Source organism: Podarcis gaigeae (assembly GCF_964106915.1).
Source record: "Podarcis gaigeae genome assembly, chromosome: 10".
Taxonomy (NCBI): Eukaryota; Metazoa; Chordata; class Lepidosauria; order Squamata; family Lacertidae; genus Podarcis; species Podarcis gaigeae.
In genome coordinates this window covers 50,244,523-50,270,975 of record NC_139686.1, presented here as the reverse complement: position 1 = coordinate 50,270,975, position 26,453 = coordinate 50,244,523, and the positions used below count along the sequence as shown (strand labels likewise).

The 26,453-nt window shown below is 42.5% G+C and overlaps 1 protein-coding gene across 1 annotated transcript in view; it reads left to right on the top strand.

Annotated features, from left to right (window-relative positions):
- The first annotated feature begins 573 nt into the window (after positions 1–573).
- The window catches only part of PDZRN4 (PDZ domain containing ring finger 4), a 221,645-nt gene continuing 195,765 nt past the window's right edge, over positions 574–26,453 (top strand). The window contains exons 1-3 of the mRNA XM_083699098.1: positions 574–1,875; positions 6,846–6,932; positions 9,077–9,169. Coding sequence (XP_083555224.1) covers positions 1,255–1,875; positions 6,846–6,932; positions 9,077–9,169 — 801 coding nt within the window. The 5' untranslated portion in view covers positions 574–1,254. The remainder of the gene's footprint in view (positions 1,876–6,845; positions 6,933–9,076; positions 9,170–26,453) is intronic.

Below are 26,453 nucleotides of genomic sequence, written 5' to 3'. Positions count from 1 at the left end.
AAAACAAATAAATCATCCAAACCAAAACCACAAAAAGGTGGGGTAGTCTGACCAGCCTTCATCTGTTACTATAATGATGGGGGTTTTTTTTGCCTCAATCTGGCTTCTGATCTGGAAGCCCTCTGTTAATACCTGGTGCTTATCTAGCAGTGCAGGTAAGGAATTCTGCATCTGCTCAGTGGTACTGTGGCCAACCCCAACCTGGAAGCCCAGAGGAAAACATGATTTTATTATTGATGGGACAGAGCACACTCCAAGCAGGGCGGGTTTAGAAATGGCTTTAAAGGTAAAATCTTGCTTTACTGGCCGAGGGAGCCGGTGTACAGCTTCCGGGTCATGTGGCCAGCATAACTAAGCCGCTTCTGGCGAACCAGAGCAGCGCACAGAAACGCCATTTACCTTCCCACCAGAGCGGTACCTATTTATCTACTTGCACTTTGATGTGCTTTCGAACTGGGACCAAACAACGTGAGCTGACCCCGCTGCGAGGATTTGAACCGCCGACCTTCCGATCGGCAAGTCCTAGGCTCTGTGGCTTAACCCACAGTGCCACCTGCCCTTACCACTCACTATGCATAGCATACATAAGAAACGAGTGGCCTGGCTGAAAGTAAGCACTGAAGCTCTTCCTTCAAAGCAGTTTCGAAAGCCTTTGCCAATGCAGCACAGGGAACTCCTGTTAGAATTGGGGAGGAGAGACACTCGGAAGCGCCTGCAAACTCTTTGGAGCCAGGCAGGGCGGCGATTCTGATGGCAAAGCAAACCTTGCCATAGAAATCAGCTGGCCGGAGAACCTGATGCAATCAGTCCTTCAAGGTGCATCCTCTTCCATCTCTATCCTTACGATAGGGACATGCTCTGCCGGCAGGGAGGCGTCTGCCTTCATTTCTGGAGCTTGTGGGATGTAAACAAGAGGGCTGGTCTGTCATCTCTCGAAAGTGGGGCGAGCCAGCCTCCTCCCCCTCCTCCCCAGCGGCAGCAGCAACGGAAGGGTGGAGGTGATGACAGGGGAGAAAGAGCAGAGCCATTGGGAGGGAGCGCCTATTCGGCAGAATACGGCCGCCTCCGAAGCTCTGGCGAGCAGCTGCAAACTTCAAACCAAAACTCCGACCGGCGACCTCTCTCCCTTCCTCGCTCCGCTTCGCCCGCCAGCCTCTCTCAGCTCAGCTCCTCCGCCTTCACCCCGCAGCAGCAGCAGCAGCAGCGAGAGACCGGCCGCTGAGGGAAGGAGGCGCCGCCGCCGGGTTTCCCGCCATGGGTCTGGACGCGGACCCGGCGGACCCGGCGCTGCAGTGCCGGCTGTGCGGCCTGGTGCTGGAGGAGCCGCTGTCGACACCGTGCGGGCACGTCTTCTGCGCCGGCTGCCTGCTGCCCTGGGCGGCGCGGCGCCGGCTGTGCCCCTTGCGCTGCCGGCCCATCTCCCGCCAGGAGCTGCACCGGGTGGCGCCGCTGAGGAGCCTCGTGCTGCGCCTGCCCGCCCAGTGCGACTACCGGGCGAGCGGCTGCCGACGGCGCGTGCCGCTCCACCAGCTGGCGGCGCACGTCGAGGGCTGCGCCGACGCGCCGGGCAGGTGCCGCCGCCGCGAGGCGCTGCACATGCGCGAAGGCGGCGGCGGAGGACCTCAAGAGCAGCAGCAGCAGCAGCAAGAGGACGACGACGACGACGACGAGGAAGGTTTTGGCTCCGGCGACAGGGGCAGCAGTAGCCGCGTTTTGCGCGGCGCCGGGCTGCAGCAGCAGTGGCGCGAGAGCGAGTCGACGCTGCTCGGCCAGCTGGCGGCGCTGCAGAGCGACGTGCAGCTGGCGGCGCTCCGGTACAGGCAGAAGTTCAGCCAGTACGTCCGTCACCTCAGCGGCAGCCACCACGGCCCCGAGGTGAGCAGGGGCGCTGCTTTTTAAGGGGAGGGTTAGGCTGTGCGCTCCTGGCGGAGCAAAGGGCCCTTTAGGGGTAGACTTTCCTTCCTTCCTTCCTCTCAGGCAGGTCCCACCATCTCCGACAATGAATGGCGCGCTGGGATGGTGGAGGTTGCAGCCCCCCGAGGGCGCCAGGTTGGGGGAGGCTGTAGCGGACGGTCGTGGGCGCTGTGACTTCTGCCAAGCGCCAGGTGGAGTCGACACTCAGTGGCTGAATCAGTTTTGCTGACGCGGGGAGGTTCACAGGTGAGACGGGTCGGGGGAGGATTGGTCTTGGCTGTGGCGGTGAAAGGAAGCCTCCGTATTCAGAGGCAGTTTATCTCTGAAAGCTGATCGCCGAAGAATTGATGCTTTTGAATTATGGTGCTGGAGGAGACTCTTGAGAGTCCCATGGACTGCAAGAAGATCAAACGTATCCATCCTTAAAGAAATCAGCCCTGAGTGCTCACTAGAAGGACAGATTGTGAAGCTGAGGCTCCAATACTTTGGCCACCTCATGAGAAGAGAAGACTCCCTGGAAATGACCCTGATGTTGGGAAAGATGGAGGGCACAAGGAGAAGGGGACGGCAGAGGACGAGATGGTTGGATAGTGTTCTCGAAGCTACCAGCATGATTTTTACCAAACTGCGGGAGGCAGTGGAAGACAGGAGTGCCTGGCTTGCTCTGATCCATGGGGTCACGAAGAGTCGGACACGACTAAACGACTATAAACAACAACAACATATCTCTGAAAGCTAGGAACCAGGCAATGGCAGGGTAGGACTCTCGCCTTCCTGCCCACCTTGTGTTTGGGCTTCTCGGAAATAGCTGGCTGGGCTGCCAAGGTGGCTGTTGTGGGAAGATGGATGGCTATTTTTGTCTAATCCACTAAAGCTCTTTGAGGAAGAAGATGGCTCACTTGGTAGAGCCTGACTCGTGATCTTGGGGCAAGGTTGCCAAGTTGAATAAAATATGGGGTCCCCTGCCTTATTGATCACATAATGGGGTGCACCCACGCCATTTGAAGGTCAGTGCCCATCAACTTATTGGAGTTGGCTCCTATGTCTCAGGGTGATGGATTCAAGCCCAATGTTGGGCAAGCTGCATTACAGGGGGTTGGGCTAGATGATCCTTGTGGTCCCTTCCAGCTCTGCAATTCTATGAGGCAACCTGCAGGTCTGCCCTGTTCCTCAGCAGCTCACCTTGGTGAAGCAACTGTTGTCAGCCCCTTCTCAGCTTGCTCCTCGATAACTGGTGGTGCTTAATTTGTTATATAAGGGGGATCTGGTTTGAGGTTTTTACTCTGTCCCGGGCACCTGACGGCCAGCAGGTGCAGCATTCATAAAGAGGAGAGCTTGCAACCCAACAGGCCTAAGCCTTGTTGCTGCAGGGTTTAATCCTGAACTGGGGCTTGCAAGGACTTGGCTCCAGAACTTGCTATCAGTGCCTGAGGTTTGCAAAGTGGTGCATCTGAGTTTATGATGATGTTCTTTCTCTAATCTCAGTGTCAGGAATGTACCCAGTTCATAAAATGTCACTTGTTGGAAGGCTGGAGTCTTGATATAGTTTTGGAAGGTGGGTGTTGAAAATGCCCACAACTCAGGACAGTATAAGAATCGTGGAAGAAACTGACTTTGATTACTTTGCTGAGTGTTAGAGGAACCCATCCTGAAAATAATCAGAGATGCACTCTTTCTTATTCGTTTGGAGCTGGTATTGCAACAGATGCTGGGTGCTGTAGTCTTGTTTTTTTTTTTAAAAAAATCAAACCTTTTTCTTTGAAACTATGGGTGAATTGCTTTCCTTGTGTTGCTTTTTCGCAGCATTGCTAATCTTTGTCCCATAAATTGGTGGTTCAGTTTGGGTTTCAGCAGTGCTTTTTTGGTAAAATAATAATTAATAATAATAATAATAAATGATGATGATGTGCTGGATCCCATATCTTGATAAAAGCGACATGGGTGCTAGTCTATAATAGGCATGGGCAGCAAAAATAGAGGTGACAGTACCATCACAAAAAGCATGGACTGCTAGCATCTTGAAACTAGGGATGCTGTTTTGGAAAAAGCTAAGAGGAGTACTTCTGGCTTGGAACACATCTTATATACAGATCAGAGACTCTGAACAAAGGCAATGCCTGTGCCGGCCCTCCCCCTTCCCCCCCCCCCCGAGGATCTTCTTAGCCTGATTGTATGCCGTGAGCCTTGTTTCCAGGAGGTACAACCAGTGGCAGTGGTACCTCTTAAGCTGAGTTGTTGTTGTGGGACTTGTGAAATGAAGGACATTTCGTTTTGATTTCTGCTGAGTTCTTGATTCTGTAATAGACAGATCTCAACTGTGCAGCTGTGCAACAGCATTTTCCTGCACAAGCAAAGGCACAGGGAATGGAATCAGATTCATGGAGCTCTGCTGTCACTTGCTGTTTTCATTGGGATACTAATTGTTTTCATTGGGATACTAATTAGTTTGGTTTCTTTGGATGTTATTTAGTAACTTGATCATATTTATCAATTTCAGTGTGTCTGCCCTGAGTAAAACTTTGTTGAATACTACCCAGAGTTGCTAATAATAATGATAATGATGTTTTATTTATACCCTACCCATCTGGCTGGGTTGTCCCAGCCACTCTGCTAAACTGTTGCTGTGTATGCTATTAAACGCTGGAGAATGACAGGTGGTTTTTGGGTCAACAAACAGCAGTTTATTGTTGCACTTCTAATAGTCTGATACTTTCCATATTACACAGTTCAACGTGCCTTGCTTCCAGGTTCTCTATTACTTTAGTTGTACAATCTAAAGGTGATCTCCTCCTCTGATGGAAGGCATCTATCAGTGGAAAGAGGAAGATGTCATTCTAAAATGATTCTCCTTTGCCTCTACAGGCCTCCGTACTGCCCCTCCTCTCAAAATCGTCTCCGGAGGCACAGATTGGATATCATCGCCCTTTTTGTTAAGCCTGAGAGCATGATTTCTGCACTGAATAATTTGCTTTTGATTAAATAAACAAGCGGATTAAGACGACTTTACACAGGGTTGTTGTGCATGACAGCCCTTGATTTAATTTCTCGTGTCTTCATTCTTTATTTATCTTCAAGTTTGGAAGGTCCTTAGGGACTCCTGAAAATGTTATTTGCTGCTGAGTGGTGATTTGAGCTCCACTCGGAGTTTTGTGCCATGCTTCTTACTTTTGGGACGCAACAACCAGCAGGCATGATTTAAACTGCTTTGCTCTCTTCATAACTAGCATTATTCATTGACCTTTATGATACCATAGGGTTGTTAGATGTTGTAATTCTTTGACTTAATAACACAACTGTCACTGCAGCTTCTTTACAATATATAATTACTGAAATATGTATTTATTAATTAGATTTCTATACCACCCTTCATCTGAGGGTCACAGGGTGCGTGTGTGTACACACACACACACAGACTCAGAGCCATAGTAACAAACAAAAACAATATTCCCCAGGTTTAAAAAGCCATAGATGATTTAATTAGCCAAAGGCCTAGAAGAAGAGGAATACAGAGAGCATTCCACAAATGGGGAGCCACCACAGAAAAGGCTGATTCTTGTGTTCCTGGAAACTATGATCCTCAGAGAAACTACTCATTCAATCAATAACACAGTGTTCTGTGTTGTTGTTTCTAAAATAAATTTGTTTTTATTTTAGCACTTCTTATGTGCATTTTTTGCCATAAAGGGGCTCCTGAGGTGTAATGTAAATTAAAACAGATAAACCAAGTAAAGAAAGTATGCAATGAAAACACCACTGTACAAATGTGTGTTGTTATTATTATCATCTGTATCGAATATCAGTTTAAACCATTTGTTTATAAGTGCCTCACATATATATAGTACTGTGCTGTTTTGGCATACAACAGCCCAAAGATTGTTGAAACTGAGTGAACAGAAGTTATGCTGGTACTGAACTACTAAATTGGCATAATCATGTATTATTATTATTTTTTTTAAAAAAAATTGTAGCACCTTAGAGACCAACTAAGTTTGTTCTTGGTATGAACTTCTGTGTGCATGCACACTTTTTCAGATACAGCTGATGGACTTCCATTTCATGTGGCTCAGTATGGTGCCTTTCATGGTTCTAGATTCAGGTAGGTAGCCGTGTTGGTCTGACACAGTAGAAGTATATATAAAAAATATAAAAAATTGTATCTGAAGAAGTGTGCATGCACACGAAAGCACATACTAAGAACAAACTTAGTTGGTCTCTAAGGAGCTACTGGACAATTTTTAAAAAATATTTTTCTACTGCATCAGACCAACAAGGCTACCTACTTGAATCTAGAACCATATATTTAAAAGAGATTTTCCCCATCTCTCACCATGTTTAAAATAGCATCATGTAACAGCCATAAAAATTCTGAACATTGTAATAGTTCTCTGCACTTAAAACCATTCATACTTATTTGACTGCTAATGAATATGGAGCCGATATCTTAAGTGATAATGACAAAACAATTGCACTGAATTACTTACTAATCACTTATCTCATTAGTATAGTACCTGCATTTCATTCAGAAGTACTTTTTCTCTGACTATCCTAGTACTGAACACAACTGACTTCAAAATGTTGTTCTGTATGAGGTCTATTTTTTCAACCGCTCCTTGCAATGAGATGTTTTGTGTCATGTAAATGTAGTTTCACCATGGAGATTGGACACTGTGTTGTTTTGTCTCCAGGCTGTTGCCAAAGTTCCAGATATTGGCACGTAGAAAAACCATGCGGGAGAGATTGAGCTGGTACACATAAACTGTTTGACCTACAGAATATCCATCATGTGGAATGAATTTGAAAGACTCACTTCTCAAAATAGAATCTCCTGGAGATCTCAAGCGAGGTTTTAAATGGTTTGATTTATAAAGCCGCAGTAGGATATTGTTAAGTAGGTTTTATAAGTAGTCTTTTTTTTTTGTCTTTCTTTCTAGGAAAGAGAGCCTAAGATCTTAACCATCATGCTACACAGAGAAAACAATACCCTGGGATTTAATATTGTTGGAGGACAAGCTAACCAGGTAAACAGAAAGGTTGATGCAGTGCTGTGTGTGTGTGTATGTATGTGTATGAGAGAATAAATTGCTAGGCGCACTGTAAATTTTAAATGAGAATTGTGCTTATTATGCATGGTGGCAAGTTAAAAGAATGTTGGGAAGGGTGTAATGGACTAAAAGGGATGCGGGTGGTTCTGTGGTCTAAACCACTGAGCCTCTTGGACTTGCCGATCAGAAGGTTGGTGTTTCAAATCTGTGCGATAGGGTGAGCTCCCATTGTTCGGTCCCAGCTTCTGCCAACCTAGCAATTTGAAGGCATGCCAGTGCAAGTAGATAAATAGGTACCGCTGCAGCAGAAAGGTAAATGGCGTTTCCGTGAGCTTTGGTTTCCGTCACGGTGTTCTGTTGCGCCAGAAGCGGTTTAGTCATGCTGGCCACATGACCTGGAATGCTGTCTGTGGACAAATGCTGACTCCCTTGGCCTGAAAGTGAAAAGTTAATGCCTGATTGGACTTAACCGTCCAGGGGTCCTTTACCTTTACCCAATGGATTGGAATGACAGTAGATCGAACTGCTGGACCCATATTTGGATGTTCAGTCTTGTAGTTATGGTGCATCCAAACTACTCTGCAAAGGGTTAATCCTGTAGCATATAATCTTATGATGTCATCCATGCAGTGAGGTAGGTTTTTTCAGTTGTGCTGTAGTGTAGAATCTTGTGATGTCATATGCATACTGAGGCAATTCCCCTCCCCCCAGTTACTTCAGTTATCAACTGCTCATGTGTTTTAACTGACTGTGAGAGCAGCAAGTGTGTTGTGCTCTGCTGCTACCTGCCTCACAGCCAATCTGTAAATATCAGTCAGTCTCAGATACAAATTCATGGAAATACGTTTCAGTAACATAAGTAACACCTGCCTCTCTTGTATATTCAATCTGACAAGAACAAATAACAGTAAGTAAAAGTCGTATGTTATTTTTAAACTTTAAAAGCAAGCACTGTGTGGTTTTTTTAGGAGAAAAGAGAACCATTAAAAAGGGTCAAACGACCCAGGGCAACCTCCGCACAACCCTGTAAAGTATAATTGCCACAAGTCTGTCACTCTCCCAGAGATTAGGAAGCCACAGGTCCATGGCTTGTCTGTTTCCCCTCCCTCTCAAAGTGCACTGTGCTTCCATATCCTACTGTTGCATTTTTCTATTTGGGTGTGTGTAGGACTTAAATCTCTCAGTGATGGTTAAAACCATCCTTGAGCATTGCTTATATACTTAAGCAAGTGCCCTTCTGCCATTATTCTCTTGACTGCAGAATAATGCATGGCCAGACCTATGTGTGAAACATTTATGTGACCATGCGGCTGTCTGGTGACAAATTAAAGCAATACAAAAGCAGCACTCAGAAATGTATACAGATAAGGATATTGATTTGTATCTGGCCTCATCCTCAGAGGTTTAGTGATTACAGTCTCCTTTGAATAAAAACAACTGTATGTCCCTAAATGTTCAACTAATATTTATTTTCAAGGGTAATACAAGCAGAGACATTTTGACAAGTGACACCCCTCAAGAAAAACAATGCCTTTTATTTTAAAGCTGTTTCCTCTTAAAGATTCTTACTGGTCAATGTCTGTTGTAAATTGTGGCCTGCTTCAAATAGCTAAACTAAGATCTGAACATTGAATCTGAAATGGATTCCCTTGCGCAACCACGTAAAAAAGTTGGCAAGGGCTGTAAGTTTGATTCACAGCTCTTCTGTGTGGTTATGTTTGAAAAAACTGATATATGTCCTCCGGATATTTGCAGGATTTAGGGAGCAATCCTGTAGTCAAGAATCTAGCATTAACTGGTGTGGAGTTGCACCAGATGCAACTCCCATTCAATATCTAGGCTGCCAGCTGAGCTGGCCCAAGCAGGTCAGAGGGAAAACAAGCCTACAAAAAATTACCATGTCACATGACTGAGCTGAACAGAATTAGGATCCAACTTAAGTCCCCGCTTCCTGCTCTTGCTCCAGAACACCCTATTTGGGAGCTGAGCTGGCTGAGGCAGGATTGGGGTCTTAATGCTGGGAGAACCAAAGATGTCAGAACTTGCCAAAGAATTGTCCCCTTAGGTTTTTAAATGTTTTATAAAAATATGCCTTTTAAAATGTGTATATTCATCTCTAGGGCAACCAGGAAGGAATTTATGTGTCCAGAATTGTGGAAAATGGGCCTGCTGACCAAGCAGATGGTATGCAAATGAATGACAGGATCCTAGAGGTAAGAGTAGTTCTTCTTCTTCTTCTTCTTTGGTGATCACTCATAGCCGAGTAATATTGTCTTCCATGAACACGGTTTTAAAACTGAGTCTGTAAGTGACTGTGGAGGCCAATTCTGGATCCACATGTCCTTCCACAGTGGGGACGTAGGTTTCCGGGTGGGAGCTGATTATGATGAGGGTTTACCAAGTGTGCATGTTTCTCCCTTTTGTCTTAAGTTTGAGTATCTTCAAAACCCATGGCACCTTTGGTAAAGGCTGTTCTCCAACTGGAGCACTCGCAGGCCAGTGTTTCCCAGTTGTCAGTGTTTATACTACATTTTTTTATTATTTGCCTTGAGAGAGTCTTTGAACCTCTTTTGTTGACCACCAGCATTGCACTTACCATTTTAAAGTTTGGAATAGAGTAGTTGCTTTGGAAGATGATAATCAGACATCTGCACAACATGACCAGTCCAACGAAGTTGTTGTTGAAGAATCATTGCTTCGATACTAGTGATCTTTGCTTCTTTCAGTACACTGGCATAGGTTGACTTTCTTCCCAAATGATGTGTAAAACTTTTCGGAGACATTGTTGATGGAATCTTTCAAGGAGATGGCGTTTATAAGTGGTCCATGTTTCACAAGAATACAGTAAGGTTGGTAGTACAATAGCTTTGTAAACAAGCATTTTGGTCCCTGTCCTTAAACACTCTGCACTTCAATCAGAAGAAAGCTGCACTCCCAGAGCTCAGGTGACGCTGGATTTTGGCATCATCATTATACCACTATAATGGGTTTAATAATAGGTGGAAACAAATCAGCGTATAGAGGGGAGGTCCAAAAAATATCTACATGTTGCCTAGGGAACAACTTGCACCTTAATACAGTGGTGCCTCGCAAGACGAAAAGAATCCGTTCCGCGAGTCTCTTCGTCTTGCGGTTTTTTCGTCTTGCGAAGCAAGCCCATTAGCGGCTTAGCGGCTTAGCGCTATTAGCGGCTTAGCGGGCTTAGCGGATCAGCTGTTAAGCATCTTAGCGGATCAGCTGATAAGCGGCTTAGCGGATCAGCTGTTAAGCGGCTTAGCGGATCAGCTGATTAGCGGCTTAGCGGCTTGGGGAAAAGGGGGGGGGAGGGAAAAAAACCCGCAGGAACTCACAAGACATTTTCGTCTTGCGAAGCAAGCCCATAGGAAATTCGTTTTGCGAAGCACCTCCAAAACGGAAAACCCTTTCGTCTAGCGGGTTTTCCGTCTTGCGAGGCATTCGTCTTGTGGGGCACCACTGTATCAGCAAGACAAAGGAGATGGTGTTGGACTTTCGGAGGATGAGAGAACTAGCCCTACTGTACATCGGGGAGGGCTGTGTGGAGAGAGTCTCTTCCTTTAAATTCCTAGGAGTTTATTTCAGTGAAGACTTTACTTGGAAAATCAATACAATCCAGGTGGTTAAGAAAGCCCAACAGAGACTCCATCTCCTCAGAGTATTGTGGAAGAATGATGTCAATCAACATTTGATGATCTCCTTCCACAGTAGAAAGTGTCCTTTCATACTACATCACGGTGTGGTACGCTGGTTTGATATCAGCTGATAGGAAGTACCTACAGAGGGTGGTGAATACAGCACAAGATATTATGGGCTGTCCCGTGAATCCACTGGATGACATTGTGGAAGAATGTTGCCTCAGGAGAGTGAGGAAAATTGTCAGGGGTGATTCACACCCTGGCTGGCACTTTCTTGATTTCCTGCCCTCGGGCAGAAGATATAGAAGCATGATTAGTTGCACCAACAGGGTAAAGAACAGCTTCTATCCATGGGCTGTTAGGCTGCTGAATGAAAAGATAACAAAGGGCAACTGACTTTTGGGTTTGGTGGGTGGGTGTCAGTAAATAAGGGGAATTAAGACTAAGAGAGCTGAGTGCGGGATGCTTGTGTAATCTCACTGTATATGTTGTACAAGTGACAATAAAGTATAAAGTATCAATGTCTGCCCTTGTGGAAAGATAACTGTCCAGGTAGGAGAAGTGACTGACATTTTCCAACGTTACACCATTGAGTTGGATATGTGGCACCTCAGAGGGGTTATTTTGTGCTTGTTGGTGCAGCACTTTGGTTTCTGGGATGTTGAGCGATAGGCCAAGCTTTTACCCTGCTCAGATTAAAGAGCTTTCCATCTGTTTGATATATGATTTCTACTCCGGAGGGGAGTTTCCCTTTGACAAAGTGTAGAATCATGGCAATAAGGCAACCGTGTTTTACACCTGATCCCACTGTGAACGGTTCACTTTGAGAGCCAATTGTTATCTGTGATTGCTGCTGTCGTATTATCATGGAGGAGCCAAAGGATGTTCACCAATTTATCTGGGCAGCCAATTTTCAGAAGAACAGTCCACAGGGCATTACGATTTACAGTGTCGAAGGCCTTAGTCAGGTCAGTAAATGCCATATGCAAGGGCTGGTTTTGCTCTCTACATTTTTCTTGAAGCTGTCGGGCTGTGAAAATCATATCCACTGTCGCCTAGAAGGTCTAAAACCATTTTGGGATTCAGGAAGGGTTGTCTCAGATACTGTTAAGAGATGGTTAGCTAAGATCAGGCATAGGCAAACTCCGGCCCTCCAGATGTTTTGAGACTACAATTCCCATCATCCCTGATCACTGGTCCTGTTAGCTAGGGATGATGGGAATTGTAGTTCCAAAACATCTGGAGGGCCAGAGTTTGCCTATGCCTGGCTAAGATCCTTGCAAGAATGTTGCTGGCCGCAGCTAATAAAGAGATGCTTCAATGCAGTGGACGCTTGGGTTGCGAATGTGATCTATGCAGGAGGCACATTTGCAACCTGCAGTGCTGCGTCTGCGCATGCGTGGGTCACAATTCAGTGTTTCTGCGCATGTGCAAGTGCCAAAACCTGGAAGTAACTTCTGGGTTTGGCATGGTGCGCAACCCAAATATGCGCAACTCGAAGCATCTTTAACCCGAGGTAATGACTATTTATGATTCTTAAGTTGCGGCATCGCTACATGTATATATACCTTTAAAAAAAAAAAGACACCCAAAGGAGAATAAATACAATACATTAAGAGGAGTTGATAGATAGGTTTCATATTAAGTTGACAGCTCTTGAAATGTGTTCAGTTTTCCCCCTTTGAATATTGCTGACTTGGGATACAGCAGTGGAGTTCAGGAATGGACGTATATGTGGAACATGATCATTTTTCATAGTTTTTCAGTGGCAAGATGAGGATTTTTGAAATCTCTCTGTGTGTGAAAACATCACCAGTACTGTTTGTGTTTGTATGTGTTGCAACTAGGGAAGAGTAACTCTCTCCATGTGCTGTGCCCCCTTTCTACCCCATCGGTGTGGCAGTTAGGCTCGAAAGAACCCAATCCCTCCCCCTCCCCCCGGCCTCATTGCTGTAGATGCAGCAATGCAGTAGCTACAACAGTGCAGATTGAGAAAACCTTCTAAAGTGACTGCACTGTTCTATAGCTTTTTGACAAGTAACTTAGGAAGAATGGTCAGTGCATATATTTTTAATGCAGCAGAGAAGCACTGAAACTAGCAAGAGCATTGCTGTCTATCCATCCCTGTTTTGTCTTTTTGCATGTCCTTGGGTGGATGATGATGATGTGATTTCAACTCATTCAAATCATGATATGCTGGCCTCCATCATGACTTTTGTTCACTGTACTCTTTCTAGACTTGAGGAAGTGATAGAAAGAACTTGGATAGTTTTTGCCATGAATAGCCTTCCTCTCCAGCCATCCAATTCCTTGACTTTTTTTTAGCCCTGCTTGCTGCATAGCAGTTGGGTTTAGATTTAGCAGTCTTCCTTTTTATACTATTATTTCCAGGACTTGTTGACTATAATCCTATCAAGCCTATATTCATGGGAGTAAGCCCTATTGAACACTGCTGCCAGTTAATTCATCCCAGGACTTCTGATATTTGTCTTGGCGTTTAATTTTCTACTATCTTTTTATTCCTTTTAGTTTTCTTTTCAAACTGCTTGCAAATAAATACATTTTGCTGTTTATTTTTATTTAAAACCAAGCATATGTCTGGGCGTCCAATATTAAATACTGAATAATGTCCAGATATTACCCATAGAATGTGCCTTGTTTGACAATGACAACTATTTTTGAATTTTCTGGATAGATAATTAAAATGTGAAAAATAAAGTCCAACTGTCTGTCATCTGATACAGTTTTCTCTGTAAGGAGGCAGTTGTTTCATCACACAGTAGATGATTATGAAATATAACTGTGCCTTAAACTAGAAATAATTTGTTTCCCCCAGGGCTTGAAGTACAAGTTTTTCTCCCTGGTAAAATACACCCTGATAAATACCATGCCAGTCCTGCTGAGAGTGGAAACTGCAGTTCTGTAGAGAAGAAAAAATGAGGAATTGATGTTCTTATTGGCAAGAAGTCAAAAGCTTTTTCACACTTCATTCACTGGAGCTTTATGTGTGAAATTAATGAGTTTAATTCTTGTCATCTGCTTGTCTTTTGTACTTTTAATTGCCTGGCACTTGTTTTTGCCCCCCATAGGATGCTGTCAGTAGACTGTACAGTATTACAACTGTGATGTTTGGAGATGTATTTCAGTGTTAATTTATTTGCCCCCTAGGTGGCAAAAACTGAATATGAAATGGAAAGAGCTATATATACATCAGTGTCAGTTCTAAAATCTTCTGGTTAGATGGCTTGATCGTAGTCTTTTTACAGATTCCCCCCCCCCCCAAAAAAAACTTGTTTCTCTGTAACTTTGCATAAGTGTGAAATATATATGATAACTTTCATAATAATGCATTTCCTTGGATGCAGCTCTGAAAGTGTGAAAAGCAAGCAAGCAAGTGAAGGCTGTTAAAATGGGTACCTTTTATCTAGTTGCAAGCTAAGAAAGAAATCCTGGCTGGTGGTTAAGCCACCCCAAAATATTTAAACATTTTCCATGCTGTACAGGAGCTAAGAGGTGTATATCATGACTGCTATTCCTTCATTCTGAAAGTCTGTAGCTTAATCCCCTTGGCTTAGGCTACAGCTGATATGGCAAATAGGAAGAGACAAACGCTGCTCAGGAGACAGGATGCATTCTTAGTCTAGATTGTAAGATGATGCGTTCCTCCTTTAGTTGCTTCTTGCCCATCCTGTGTCTGAATTAGCCACACATTGTGCTTTTCTAAATAAATAAATAAATACATACATACATACATAAATGCTGTTAGTTTTAAACTGGGAAAATAGAGGCTGCTGTAGCAAATTATAAAGGTAAAGGTACCCCTGACCATTAGGTCCAGTCGTGGACGACTCTGGGGTTGTGCGCTCATCTCGCTCTGTAGGCTGAGGGAGCTGGCGTTTGTCCACAGACAGTTTCTGGGTCATGTGGCCAGCATGACTAAGCCGCTTCTGGCGAACCAGAGCAGCGCACAGAAATGCTGTTTACCTTCCCACTGCAGCGGTACATATTTATCGACTTGCACTTTGACGTGCTTTCAAACTGCTAGGTGGGCAGGATCTGGGACCGAACAACAGGAGCTCACCCCATCGCGGGGATTCGAACCGCCGACCTTCTGATTGGAAGCCCTAGGCTCTGTGGTTTAGACCACAGCGCCATCTGCGTCCCTCGTAGCAAATTATACTTCATCATAATTTTGAGATACTGGAAGAGGGTGGAGAATGAGAAATTGTTTTCCTATTGTTTTTTTATGGGTCTCTCTCCCCATATATGTTTGCTTTTAAGAGTACTAGTAAGAGATCATGTGAAACATGGTTCATTATTATGTTGCTTATTTTGATTATACGCTGGTCATCCTATAGCGTAAGACACACAGCCCCACTACTTTCCAAAAATTGCCTTGCAGTACTAATTAGACCCACCACTGTCATAACAGAGTCATGTGAGACAGTCAGTTAAGGATGTTAGATATGGACATTTTACTGTATTTACAGTCCAAGGGGTAAGGGATGTCAAGAACTACAGGTCAGCAGGTTGGTCATCAGACTTTAAAACAAAACATGATTGAATTTTATGAAAAGCTCTGTTATTGTTGCCTTTCACATCCTATTCCATTTTGTTCCGTAAGTGTCCTGTAATTTGTGTGTGTTTGCTTAAGGCAGGGATAGAGAACCTGTGGTCCTCAAGATGTTTCTGAACTGCTCTCCTATCATTCCTGATCGTTGGCCCTGCTGACTGTGGCTGAGGAGGCTTGTAGTCCAACCACATCTAGAGAGCCACATTTTCCCCATCATTGGCTTAAAGGGATAGGTCAATCTTTCCAACCTGGTATCCTGCAGGTATTTTGGATTAGAATTCCAATCAATCCCAGGCATCATGTTTTTCTGTTTTGAATAATAGACCAACTACCATATTTTTCGCTCTATAAGACGCACCAGACCACAAGACGCACCTAGTTTTTGGAGGAGGAAAACAAGAAGAAAAAAATATTCTGAATCTCAGAAGCCAGAACAGCAAGAGGGATTGCTGCGCAGTGAAAGCAGCAATCCCTCTTGCTGTTCTGGCTTCTGGGATAGTTGCGCAGCCTGCATTCGCTCCATAAGACCCACACACATTTCCCCTTACTTTTTAGGAGGGGAAAAGTGAGTCTTATAGAGCAAAAAAACCGGTAATTCACCTTTGCAATTTATATTTGAAATTTTTAAGCAAAAGAGGAAATAAATAAAAATGATTGTGCTTTGTTGGTGTCTACAGTGTTCTGCAAGCAGTAAAAGCAGAGGAAAAGCATGTAATACTGTTTTAGGAGCATTCTGTTTTTGTTCTGCAGTTGAAGTTTATAAAACATAGGTTTTACATTTTATGAGATATATATATCTCATAAACCCCATATCTCATATGGGGTTAAATGTCTGAGCAGACTTAAAATGTAATGAGTGCTGGTTTATTTTTACTTTTAGTTAAATTATTTGTTCTACCATGAAATAATTAGAGCACAGTTAATGATGCCGTCCATCTGCCAAAGTGACTGCACAAGGTTTGACATTTCTTAAGAAAAATGAAAGTTGCTGAGACCAGACACTAGCATAGACCCAGCAATTACAAAGAATGGTGCCAGACAGGCTGAATTCTGCATCTAAGGGCAATATTAAAAGCGATTAAGCATCCTTTCCTTCATCTGCCTGTAACAGAGAGCAAAGCTAGGGCATTTTGAGTCCTCTTTCAATTTGCTGAACAGTGGCAGGCATTCATCTTACGATTCACATGTCACAGTAATGATCTGGCAATACAGCAGGAAAAGTCATAGCTCAGTGCCTGTATGCTCCAGGTTAATTTTAATTAGCTATCCCAGATTTCTGGGTCAATAGTTAGACTGACTGACTGCAGAACATTTTTAAAAATCTTTCCCTTCCTTCATATTTTCAGTATCTGATACGACTCAGTTTGGATCAGAAAGGCATCATCTGTATGCTCCAGTTAATTTCTTGAAAGGTTAGCAAAGGAGAGGCAATGAACTCAAATAGGGTTTTTTAAAGGTTTGTGTGTGTGTGTGTGTGGCTTAAAAATAAGAATGGATTTTGAGTTAGAAGGTTAATTAGGACAGAGAATTTCTCATTTTCTCCCTGTCCCTTCATCCCACTTAAGCAATATGTACATTAAGTTTCTCATTTCATGGCTTATTGATGATGATCACTGCTATCCTTAACATGTCTTCACATTTAGTTTTCACTGAAATATTTCATAGGGTTTTTTTTAGAAAATGAGGCATTTGCAGCTGCCAAAAATGACTTGTAGATAGAAGACTAAATACTTGTGAGAAAAATAGGATATCATAAAATTGTTTTTCTCTTTTGTCGAGTTAGAGGTGTGTGTGTTTAGTAAAATGTGGTCTACACAGTAGGCTATACTCTAGTGCATGTTTTTGTGAGTTTGTATACATTAACAACTATAATTGAATATGTGCTGTGAGTATATGAATAGAGCACGATTGGCCTTTGGCTACTGAGAGAGCATGTGTGAAAATGTGTTCTTCACTAAGAAGGCTAAAGTTTTTGTGAAATGCACTTTGATAAAGTGAAAACTATAAATTCCCTTTGTATGGCTTAAGATGGTACCTGAAAAACTGCCTCCTGCCACACATACTTACCTGGACCTTGAAATCTTCAGATACAGGCAGAGATAATTTTAGGCACACCCGATATGTGTGTGACCACACATGCACACATCACACCAAACCTGGAAGTGACTAAAAAATGTCACAAAATGGGGCAGAATGGGGTGGGGGCATAACGGGGTGTTTGCAGACTTTTGCAATGGGTGTTCCGATTATAGACAATTTCACATAAGCACGTGGTGCCTCAGGACGTTATTCCCATGCAAATCAGTTGCTGTCTGTATACGCATCAGGTGAGGTGTGCCAGGTGGCTCCTGTTTAAAAGACATTTTCAGAGGGCATTATTTTCCTAGGCCTTTTACATTTATTTTTACCTTTATTGGTTTATTACCAGTTTTTAGGACCTTAGGATGTTGCATTGTTTTCTTTCATTCCTCTTGATGCTGCATTTTTAACTTGTTTTATGTTGTGAACTGCCCTGAGAACTTTTTGTTACAAGTGATCTATAGAAATGCTGTAAATTATGTTAATACAGTCTACTCAGGAACACACACAGCTCCAGCATATGCAACACTTCAGTGCAATGTCAGAATCGGCTATAGTAAGATTGGTGGTATCTGCGACTTTGAATATCTTCACAATAAAAATTAGCTCAACATGACCTGCTAAATTTGCTACTTCAGCTTCCATATTTTATTAGTACCTTGTTGAAGGACCAATTGCATTCCAAGTCCATATCAATCTTTTGCATTAAGTAGGATTAGAGGGCAGGAAAAATGGATTTCATCAGTGCAGAAAATAATTAGTGTTTGCTTTGTTTTGCATCCTTAGTACTAATAGTCCCAGTAGTCCTTTGCCGATTTAAATGTATTTTCTGCCACCTTGCCAGCGGTTAGATGCTTGTTTACAATTTAAACTTGAATTAAAGATACATAGAGAACTTTGAACAATTCATAATCTGATATGTATCTCTTTCATGATACATTCTCGTAGGTTGTAGACACTTGTTAATACACGATAGATAAAGTTGATCATTCTGCAAAGAAAAGCCTCATAATTATTTTTAATATGAAGTTCTTTGTGGTTTCCTGATAAACACAGCACTGTTTTCCGTTTTGCTTACTTGCTTGCAGACTGCATACAAACATAACTTTTACTAACATTTCATATATATGTATATGTATGTATACACATATATGAAATGTTAGTAAATATATGTATAAATCTCTTTTAAAGCTTAAGAAACTGGCCATGACCGCATGCTGTAGCAAAGAATTTCATGTATTTGTTCACTGAGTGAAGAATAAGGGTTGTATCTAATGCTGTTGTTCTGCTTGCTCACCAGACTTCTGTCTACTTGCACAAGGGAGCTCTCCCCTGCAGCCCTCCACACACCCTCAGAATCTGCTCCAGGGGTTAGTGGACCCTCAAACAGATTTGGGGCAGAGTGGGGTGGGTAGGGACAGGAGATGAAGGGAAGTCCTTTGGCATGGAACTTGAATCTAACGCCAATCAATGTCATTGTAAGACCTTGAATTCTAGTAGAGAGGAATTAAAAACATCTTACCCGTTTTCTCAATGCTGGGCATAATGAATTTCCTTCTAATTTTTTTATTTTATTTCCCAGAAATGCATTCTGATATGGCTATGTGGGCTTGAATCCAAAGATCTTGCTGCAAGATCAGAAGGCATTTCCATTTGTTAATGTAGCTTCTGGTGTGGGAGATTGAATTGCGTCACTTGAGGACCATAGGACAAACCAGTTGGCTGTTTTTACAAATTAGTGAAGGTCTTTGATGCTGCATATTGAGACATAGGCTTTTTAGGCCAGTTTTAAAAACAAAAGTAAGCAAGATTAGGTGTCTGAAGTAATTTAGTAGGTTGTACATAGTTGTCGCATTATGGAATGCAGGACGTTGTTTAAAGTAAGTTCTGTTAAAACAAGTATAATTTAAAGAAGAGTTTGCTGTAGCTGAAAAGAAATGGTAGTAATACAGTACCATTTACATCTCTCTCTTTTTTTACATGACTGAAACTCTATTCAGATGTCTCAGGTGCAGTAGTTTGCTGCCAACATGTTAACAAAAGGCTTCAGTAAACCTGACCTCTTCAACTTATGCTAAGATGAACATCTTTGTAATATATTTTCAAAGAGGACTTGGCACTGCTTTATTTCTTAGACAAGGAAAGTAAAGTTATACTTAAAAAAAAAAAGATGTACGCTTGATCTCACGAGTCTCACAGAGCTGATACTTGGGGGGGGGGGTTGGTGGTGTTGGTTGGGTTTCCTTGCTTGTTTTTTTCTGTGGTCAGTGTTGTACATAGCTCCCGGGTCCAGGTTCAATGCTTAAAGCATCAGAACTATCTTGAATGCATTCCCCCCCCCCCCCGTTGAAACTAATTTTCCTAACTGGAGTAAAACTGGAAGTCGGGGCGAGGGAGGTTGGTATAATGAGCATCAGAGAAACAGAAGCAGAGAAGGGATGTCAGACTTTAACCAAGCTCTGAGACACGCAACTGATGGTAGTTTGGTTCTGGTGCAGACTGTTATGTACTGAAGTTCTCACCCCCTGGGCCAGCAGGGGGATACTGTAGATAGTTATGCAAATAAGGGATCGAAAGTGACGTTCAGCGATTGGATGGTTTTAGAAAGTTGTTACAGTTACGTGGTACTGGAGCTCTGTATAAGTAGGCTGACTGAACCCTCCAGTTCAGTTCTGTCCCGGCCTCTGAATAAACAAGAGCTGTTTGAAGAATCGCTGTGTCTGATATGTTCACCCACAACTTAACACAGACAAACTGCTCCATAGGGGCAAGTCATACTGGGAAGGGTTGCTGAGACCACTAGGCTGAGTTGTATTTCGTTTCCTTGAATAAAGAGTTAACTTCACTGACATCAGATATTTGCTTCCTCTCTTGCTAACCTGCATCTGACTCCAGCTCTGACAATAAGGTCAGCATTTCCTCCATTGAGATGGATAAGATACGCAACTTAGCATCCTAGGTGACTTGTTTGCCAACAATAATACCAGTCTCCATTACAACCTGCTTCGAGAACTTCTGTACATAAGTTACTCCCTTATTGCAAACACCAATATGTTCCTTGTACCTTACAACCCCGCTAGCATAAGGCAGAGCCAAATTTTACTGTATCAGCTAGTTGGACCATGGTTAAAAACCAGCGTTGTGCCACCTTCAAAGAATTTCTCTTAATGCTAGCAGACACTGACTTGAAGGGGCAAGTGGATCAGCTTTTAAGCCACTGAGAGTCCAGTCAAAGGCGACTATGGGGTTGCGGCGCTCATCTCACTTTCAGGCTAAGGGAGCCAGTGTTTGTCCACAGACAGCTTTCTGGGTCATGTGGCCAGCATGACTAAACTGCTTCTGGCTCAACGGAACACTGTGACAGAAACCAGAGCACACGGAAATGCCATTTACCTTTCCACTACAGCAGTACCTATTTATCTACTTGCACTGGTGTGCTTTCAAACTGCTAGTTTGGCAGGAGCTGGGACAGAGCAACTCCGTTGCGGGGATTCGAACTGCTGATCTTCTGATCGGCAAGCCCAAGAGGCTCAGTGGTTTAGACATCAGCACCACCCAGTAGCAAATATATCACAGTGACCCTGCCTTTCTGGGTACTTGCTACAGCTAGATATTGATAAGGTTTTAGGACTCTAGTTGCTATGCCATGCACCACTGGATCTTTCAAGATTATGCTAATCTGGGGGCTATGTAGCCAGTCTATGCCTGAATCTTTCAAGTGTTCCAAGAGTTGTGATTCTGTAAGCGGCATGTTGTTTTCATAAGAGTCATGCAGGCAATGGAGTCCTGCTTTAGAAATAATAGTAGATATTGTTTATTTATCTTGAGCCTGGAATTATATAAGGAAGTAGGATTAAAAGTGAGGATGTCCCACACCTCTGGAGTCAACATGTGAAAAGGTTGAATAAAACCTTTCCATATTAACCTAATCTGGGGCAAGAAGTTCCAAAATGACCCAATTTGATAGTGCAGTGTGCTACTTGAATGGGTTTAGGATCTGAGGCTAAGTCTTGGATAGAAAGCATGTAAAACTCATTTTTTTGGTCAGTGCAAGTGTTTTTTTGGATTGCAGATTTGTGCTGGAATTAAATGCTCCATGCTTTACTATTTTATTTTTGCTTTTCCCCATTCTGTATTAGCAACAGTTATAGCATTGGGTATCTTCCTAAATAAAGATTATTGCTCAGTTGTAGCATACATCAATCTTTATCCTATTTTTTTATTTGTATTCGAACCAAACAAAGCAAGAGTGAAGGGGGAAAGCGTATGTTTGCTAGAGGAGGAAGTAATTCTTTTTTAAAAAAAAACAAATACCATCTCGGGACATTCATATAGTCATCTGTAGTTTACACTGCACAGGAATTTGGCTCTAGTCCATATGTTGAAAGACCTTGCAGATTTGAACAGTAGAGTTCTGTTGTTTTTTAAGCACCAAGTGTGAAACAGGAAATGGCCTATATTAACTGGTTTATCACGAAGAAAGATGCTGGTTAGTTGTTATTTTCTATGATAGCTGAAGAGATGCCAATTATTATGAGGCTAGCTGCTTCGTTTTAGTGGATCCTTACATTTGTAGATGCAATTATAATAAACCTGGAGTCTTGCCAGTCATACCTCTCAACTGTTTTTCATTACGGCAAATATCACACAGGGGGAAAAACACACACGCACGCTTTCCTGGTGTTAGGATACATGCAAGATTGAAAAAGATAAGGTTGGACGTCACAAGGTTATTGAAGGAAAGAGTAGCTTTAAAATAATGAAAACAAGCATGAAGTTCCACACATGGAAGAAGAGTTGATGGGTATGCTGCCTCAATTAATGAGGGAAGCCGAAACAAAAGAATGCTCAGGTGGTGATGAATTAAGTGAAGAAAGACATAATTTTGAATGTAGGCTTTCTGCCAATGTATACGGAACTTTACTTTGACTTTCACAGCGGTCTGAAAAGTTAGTTCGCTGCATTTCATCAGTCCTTCTTAGATAAAGTTCTTCAGATAGTACTGTTTTGTTAGGCAATGCAGTTATATGTAGTGCATACACTAAAATCATAACATGTGCAGAGAGAAGGGGAAAGAGAGAGGTATGCTGTGCATATAGGTCAGGGAGCTACCGGTAGATCAGAGATTTCTTCCACCTGTCCAGCAATATGTAAACTAACAACACAATTCTATCCATGCCTACTCAGAAGCGAATCTAATTGAGTTCCATGGGACTTGCTTCCTGATGAGTAGGGTGTAGGATTGCGGCTGCAAATGGACAGTCTGCTCTCTTTCTCAAAGTTTAAGGATATTTTCTGTTCAGAACATAGTAGTCAGGCCTGTAGTCCTCCCTAGCCAGCTGCTGGATTGCTGACCAGACCCATGGCCAGGCCGCAATGCCACCTGACCATTTAAGTTAAGCTGACCTACTTAAGCAGCTGCAATTCTTGCATAATTTGTTTGTACATTAAGGTTACCAGACATCCCTGTTTCCCGGGGACAGTCCCTGGATTTAAAAAACAATCCCCTGACAAAATCCATCTATTTAGTAGGAAGTTGAAAAATGTCCCTGGATTCATTGAAAAAAAATCTGGTAACCTTATTGTACATGCACATTCTGATATGAACCTATGATTCCTGCTGATGCACATTGGAGCAGGAAATCCTAATTTCAAATATATGGAGCAGTGGCTAGCTCACTGAAGATGTTGAGCCAGTGTGCAGCTGCTGTTGTATGCTAGGAAACTTGGGAAAGGGATTAAGAACAAAACTGCCAATACTATAATGCCAATATGCGTCTCTGCGGTGAGATCACACATGGAATACAGAGTACTGTTCTGGCCTCCTCATCTCGAAAAGAATATTATAGAGCTGGGGAAACATTCAGAAAAGGGAAACCACAGTTATCATGGGATGGGAACAACTTATCAGTAGAGGTTGCAACATTTGGAGCTTTTTAGTTTTAGGGGAATAAAGGCGAGTGAGGAGGGAGCAAGAGACAGGTGTATAAAGTTATTTGTGGTGTGGAGAAAGAAGATAGAAATAAGTTTTTCTCCCTTTCAGGGAGGAATTACAGGAACCTGTCAATTAAGCTAAAATATAGACAGACAGAAGAAAGGGCTTCACACAGCACATAGCCAAACTGCAGAATTTATTCTCACAAGATTGCATATGTAAAAACCATTTCAAAACCAATACCTATTCAGAATGGGATAAAATCCTCTTCTTAAAAGACTTGTTGAAAAAAGATCTTCCGTAGTCTCTGAAAAAAGCAATTGAAATGGCACCTGCCATTATATTACACTTTTGATCATGGTTAATGACTGTTGATTTTATCATCCTTTGCATAGTGTGAATGCAAGCTTTTGTGACAATTGAGAATAGTTACAAAACTCTTTTGTGTGGCACTATTTTTGTTCTTGCGTCTCTGGTACCTCCAGGATTCATAGTCATCTTTTTCTTTTTTTAAAAAAGTACTAGATAGCAGGTAGTGTGAACAGGTTGTTTTTTTTTAATAAATAAATAAGAAGCTATCAGGATCTATGGGGGTTTGTTTGGGAAATAACAGAAAACAGTTCCCCTTAAATATTGGCAGTGTTTTTCCATTCACACATAAGGACATAGGGAGCTACCTTATATCAGTTCATTTGTTTCCTCATCTAGCCCAATATTATCCACCCCGATTGGCATAGGTTTCTGGGGCCTCATGGGCAATTCCCCCCCCCCAACTGCTTCCTGAAAAATGGCCAGAGATGCCAGGGATTTACATCTGCTGACATGCTATACCTTTAAAGCACATTCTAAGCATATTCTGGGCTCTGTTAGTTTACCCCTCACAGAGTTACTATTCCCAGCAACCCTTAGAAAATGACAGTGCCCCTTTGAGGGATAAATGTGCTTCAAATGTTTGGTGTGTATACATAGTCTTAAACTTGTACAAGGCCAGTGCTCCCCCACTGAGGCACAGTCCCTCCGATCACTTGCATGTTTTTCTTAATGCAAAGACGTGTGAGTGGATGTTCTCAGGAACATCAATTATAGTCCACCTAATTGTGCTTCATAACAATAGCGGAAGCCAATGTTCTCTAATAAATGTGTGGTTCATTTGTGTACTTGGGGCAGTCCGAATAAACACACTTTAAAATATATATCCCTATTAAATACACACTTTTCCCTGTAACTAAATTCCATTCAACACAGAGTAGATGTTGCATAGGACTGCACTGTTAGTCTGATATGAAGAAAAGGGAGAAGGGACAGTTTTTAAAGTGTATTTGTACAAATTGTTTTACCAGTTCAGGTCCATAGATGGGAGAGCATAGCTCACACGGTAGAGCATGACGCTCTTAATTTCAGGGTCATGGGTTGGGCAAAAAAATTCTGCATTGCAGGGGGTTGGACTAGATTACTCTTGTGGTCTCTTTTCAACTCTACAACTACGATTCTATGATTTTACTACAAATACAGATGCACATATTGCAGTTATGTAATTGATCCATTAGAGGGCAATATAAGACAGCTTGTTGGAGTGAGAAATTTCAGACTTGCTCAGGCAATACCTGTCCCATGAAATTATACCATCCTAAACTTGCAAGTAAACACAGCAGAACTTTCACTTAAGTTTTAGAAACATATGCAGCAGGAAACAGACTTTTAGTTCAATAGGATTTATTTCAATAGGATCTGACTATAGTGTAATCAGAAGATTGCAATTACTGTATTTTTCTGTTTATAAGACGCCCCAATGTATAAGACGACCCCTAATTTTTTAAACCCAAAATTAAGAAAATGTACTATGCACTATCCGTGTGTAAGATGACCCCTTATTTTAAACTTCCAAAATTTAGGAAAAAAGATAGTCTTATACACAGAAAAATACGGTATTTGAGCTTGATACAGTTTAAACAGTGCCTCATTGTATGAAATGAATAAGAATAGGTCTAGTCAAGCCACATTTAGTACTATATTCCTGGTTATGCAGTTGATGCACGAGTATTAAAAACTTCTATTGGTATGCCCTGAAACAATTTCAGAGTCTCTTGGTAGTATAATGTCTTTTTACAACTGAATCTTTGATACAACTAATACCTTTGCATCAAAATGGCAAGTCATGTTCAAAAGATAGTGGTCATTTAACCAGCTTGTGAGTAGTTTGCGCTATAGAGATAGTGATAGCCCTAAGACCTCTTAAAACAGGGAAGAGAGCACCTTGTGGCTTTCTAGGTGTTGTTGGAATTCAATTCCAAATAGCCCCAGCTTGCATGACCAACAGTCTGCAATGATGAGAGGGTTACAAGTTCCCCTTTGCTGTCTTAAATCTATTACAAACTACAGACTGGGCTTTCCTTATCATGCCTTGTAATGCTGATTCTCTCCTTCTTCCGCACTCACCACACGCATGAGAAATTTCTCTCTGGAGAAGTATTTTCTTGAAAGTTGCCTGGTTCTTTGTGATTTCCAGTTGGCCTTAGTAAGCAACTGTTGCTGCTTTGGAGTATTTTTGCTAGAGAACCAACATGCATATTGACAATTTTTAATCTGCAAATCATCTCCGAGGAATCCTTGCAATTTGGTCAAGTACTTCTTACAATTTCCCATTTTGTTTAGCTCTCCATTTGTATTCAAGATTGGCCAACAACCGAGTTAATGTCTTGTACATTAGAGTAATTGTGAAGTGCAGGATTGAATAGTTCAGTGCAAGGGCTAAATAAGAAACAGCTGGCTACTGATAACAGGAAATTGAAGTGTTGGATGAATGCAATCAGAGCCAGTTACAGAGCAGGAGGCAGATGCACCGCTGTTGCACCACAAGAAAACTTGGCCCCATCGAAACCATTTTTGACACTGGTGGGAAGAGGAAAAATCATGTTAAAGAAATGCAACATTTGGAGGGAAAAATAGCAGCCATGCCCATGGAATTCAGAAGCACCCACCCACCAACCACACAGTCTGCCCAGAAACAGAGATAATCAATGAGCCCTTTCCAAAAATGAGCTGTCTTGCTTCAAAGGCACCACATATAGACAGGTGCTTACCCATGGAACAGATAAATGACCTGAGGTGGAGCCAGCAACCCAGGCAACTCTGTATTCTACCCTTGTGATGCATCCACAATGGACTTAGAATGTTGCTGGTTTGAAACCTCCATGGATCCCTTCATTCCCAACTATAAGAGCTCCATAGCTGCCCCTTGCTCCGGCATACCTGCATAT